The following is a 3,285-nucleotide window of genomic DNA, read 5'->3' on the forward strand; positions in this document are numbered from 1 at the left end:
TGAAATGCCTGCATGCCAGAGAGTGTTGGGGTTCAGTGTACGAATGGGAAGCGTATTGGCCTATACGGTTCCTATTGGTGTGGCATTTATTGCTTTTGAACCCTATAAGAAGCGTATTGGGCTATACACTTCATATTAAGGGATGTACACTAGTTTTTGGGGGGTGTCTATATACCATGACCCATATTTTATCACTGTGGATATTTAACCCTCAATCTCATGAGAGATAACACCTTTGAATACCCCCTGTTTGCTAGGCTACAAGATCTTTTGTGAGTTCATTATATTTTTGTAATTATAATCTAAATCACGATCGAGAAGCTTTAGAATGTTAGTCACTTACATGCTCTCCTATCACTACTAGAAAAAAGCTGTTTTGCGACAGCAATATCTGTAGCAAATGTGGGTAATGTCCGAAACTTGTAGGAAACTTTTGGTTTTGATTTTAGTCAGAAAGTCGTCATAAAATTGTAGAAAATTTCAAGTTGTGGGAAAATTGTCGGAAATATTTGTAGGAAAAAAGGTCATGTTCTAGTATATATATGGGTTTCTGATTTGCTTTCATCTTGTGTTAATAAAAAAAAAAAAAAAAAAAAAAAAAACTCGGTTGGAATTAATCAAGGAGACTTTTATTTATTGTACGTGATCAACAAAGCATGCAGAATACTTGTTTGTGACTGCATAACATGCAACAAGCCAACAATGACACGTTATATATTTATATTAAATTTACATCTCCTTTTTCTTAACTTGCAGCAGTGCAACGAGTCCTTATAATTCCATTATCACCAGTAAGGACATCAATTTCACCCATCTTAATCATGGCTGCAGCAAAATCCGAATCAAACGTAGAAGGATTGTTAACGTACTCGGTCACGATGCTATCAGTTGAGTCTCCATTAAAGAGCACCTGGTCTGATATAAGAAGACCCCTACTACTAACTAGATTCCTGAAGTAGTTGTTGTCGAATCTATTTGGTGTCATTAAATCAAGTGGTTGTAGGTTACTATCGCCATTAGGTGCAGTCTGTGGGCAGCGTTCACTAAGGGAACTATTGAAAGCAGCATCTATATTTAAAGAACTGTTGTATATCCTGCCCAGTGGCGGAGCTTGACCAAAAGTTTCGAGGGGGCGTAAGTAATGGGACCCAAAAAACTTTTTTCCTATCGTTATGTTTAGGTTCGGGTCGGGTTGGCTATTTGATTCAAATTGGGTCAAATAATAATAGTTCCAAATAAAACAAAGTGTATATTTACCAAACTACCCATCATTTATATACAAAGTTTATAAATATTTAGAATATGCAATTTATGAAAAATAATCTGGGGGGCGATCCTATATAATTTTAAAATTTTCGGACGAAAAATCGGAACTTGTACACTTCTAACCGAAATATTGGGGTGGGCGGGTGCACCCCCGAGCACCTACTATCCTCCGCCTCTGATCCTGCCTCTAAATGTAACACATCTCGCCTGCCCGATTGTGTGAGACCCTGCAAGAAAATAGTTATCGCACATGTTTAACTAGCAATTCTACTCACCTTTAAGTTCTCAAATATTGAAAAATTGAGTTTTTCGATATTTAATAAAACAAGTTTTTAAATATATTTATAGAAATTAATTATAATATATTTTAGTTTTTGTATTTAAAAAATTAAGTTTTAATAGTTTTAATTTTTTATATTTTAATAATTTCATGTTTTTAAAAAATAAAAGTTTTAATAAACAGTGTCGCCGGGTAGGATTTTATTTATTTATTTATTTTTTTTTTGTTCTGAATTGGGCACATAATGTAAAAGACCATTAAAGAAAAAAAGACTTTTAATTATTATATGTGTTTAAAGTTTTTTTAGTTAGTGTGCGCAAATATATGTCAATTTTTAAATTATACTTTGCCGCAAGATTTCCGATGATCCTTCGCTACCATGGCCAAATATATGTGAATTTTTAAATTATACTTCGCTACCATGGACACTTGTCATTTAAGTATTATTGGGTATACTTTCCTATAATACTTTTATTAATATTGTTTGTTAAGACCATATAACATGTTATATTCTCACCCCAGGTCAGGTGGCAGTCCGATCAGACATGAGAGGGCTCGCCGTAAGAGAAGTCACAAGAATGAGTGTGGAGTACTACTTGTCACTACTAGAAAACTGTTCGGTTTGTGACAATCGAATTTGTAGTAAATCTGTCTGAAATTGGTCTTACCCACAAATTAGCTACAAAAAAAAATCCTTGCGAAATAAACTTGTCGCTAACCAGATTAGCTACAAAAATACGACAAAAACTCTCGTCGGAAAATTTGCTACAAAATACTAACAAAGTGCTCTCATCGCAAAATTCAGACGATTCTGCGACAATTTTGCCTTTTTTGTATTTTATTTTATAATATTTTATTTTTTTAAATTAACATCGTTATTAAAAAAATTATCCATAATTTTTTTTATTTTGCGACAAAATTCCAACAAATTATAAAACTTTCTTGTGACAAATTCAATATCTACATTCAATATCTACAAACCCCATGAGGAGTAATAGTGGTTGATGTCTATTGGCCTAGATGGGCGGCAGAGACAATAGTGTCAGACAGCTGCCTGACACTCCCCTATTGGCCTAACAAATTTACAATTTTATCCCGTTTTAAAATTACGATTTTGCCATCAGTTCAAAATTATGTTTTTGCCCCCTCTTAAAAATAAATTTACGCTTTTGCTCCTAGCTAAATATTTCAATTTTGCCCCCGGTTCAAAATTACGATTTTGCCCCGTTCAATTTACAGTTTTGCCGTTAGTTTTTTCCCTTTAAACTTACGATTTTCCCGTCAGTTTAAAATTATGTTTTTACCCCCACTTAAAAATAAGTTTACGCTTTTGCTCCCAACTAAAAATTCCAAGAAAATTATGTTTTTACCCCCACTTAAAAATAAGTTTACGCTTTTGCTCCTAGCTAAAAATTCCAAATTTGCCCTCGGTTCAAAATTACGATTTTGGCCCGTATAAATTTATAGTTTTGCCACTAGTTTTTTTTTTTCTCATAGCCAAGTTACGATATTTAAATTTACATTTTGTCCATCATTTTTGTTTGTTTGCTGGTGATATTACAATTTTGCCCCCAGTGTAAAATTACAGTCATGCCGGCAGCTGCCTGGCACTCCCCTGTCGGTTCATTTAATTTACGATTTTATTCCTGAATTAAAATCATGATTCGCCCTCAGTTAAAAATTACGTTTTTCCCATCGTTTTAGTTTTTTTAGCAAAACTATAAAAGCTTTTTGTTTTA

At 33.5% G+C, this 3,285-nt stretch overlaps 1 protein-coding gene across 1 annotated transcript; it reads right to left on the minus strand.

Annotated features, from left to right (window-relative positions):
• Positions 1-619: 619 nt before the first annotated feature.
• On the minus strand, positions 620-1,556 carry LOC118479317 (basic peroxidase-like). Its single transcript, XM_035987162.1, has 2 exons — positions 1,448-1,556; positions 620-1,094 (listed from the first exon to the last, which is right to left on the minus strand). The coding sequence occupies exons 1-2, from the start codon at positions 1,516-1,518 to the stop codon at positions 746-748; spliced, it is 420 nt and encodes a 139-aa protein (XP_035843055.1). The 5' UTR covers positions 1,519-1,556; the 3' UTR covers positions 620-745.
• Positions 1,557-3,285: the final 1,729 nt, after the last annotated feature.

This window comes from Helianthus annuus, chromosome 17 (assembly GCF_002127325.2).
Source record: "Helianthus annuus cultivar XRQ/B chromosome 17, HanXRQr2.0-SUNRISE, whole genome shotgun sequence".
Lineage (NCBI taxonomy): Eukaryota > Viridiplantae > Streptophyta > Magnoliopsida > Asterales > Asteraceae > Helianthus > Helianthus annuus.

Excerpts from the sequence above, each read along its gene's own strand:
- LOC118479317 (XM_035987162.1), bottom strand. The coding sequence starts at position 1,518 with ATGTGCGATAACTATTTTCTTGCAGGGTCTCACACAATCGGGCAGGCG. Across the intron at positions 1,095-1,447 it reads TGTGTTACATTTAGAGGCAG|GATATACAACAGTTCTTTAA; the intron begins GATCAGAGGCGG and ends GCCACTGGGCAG.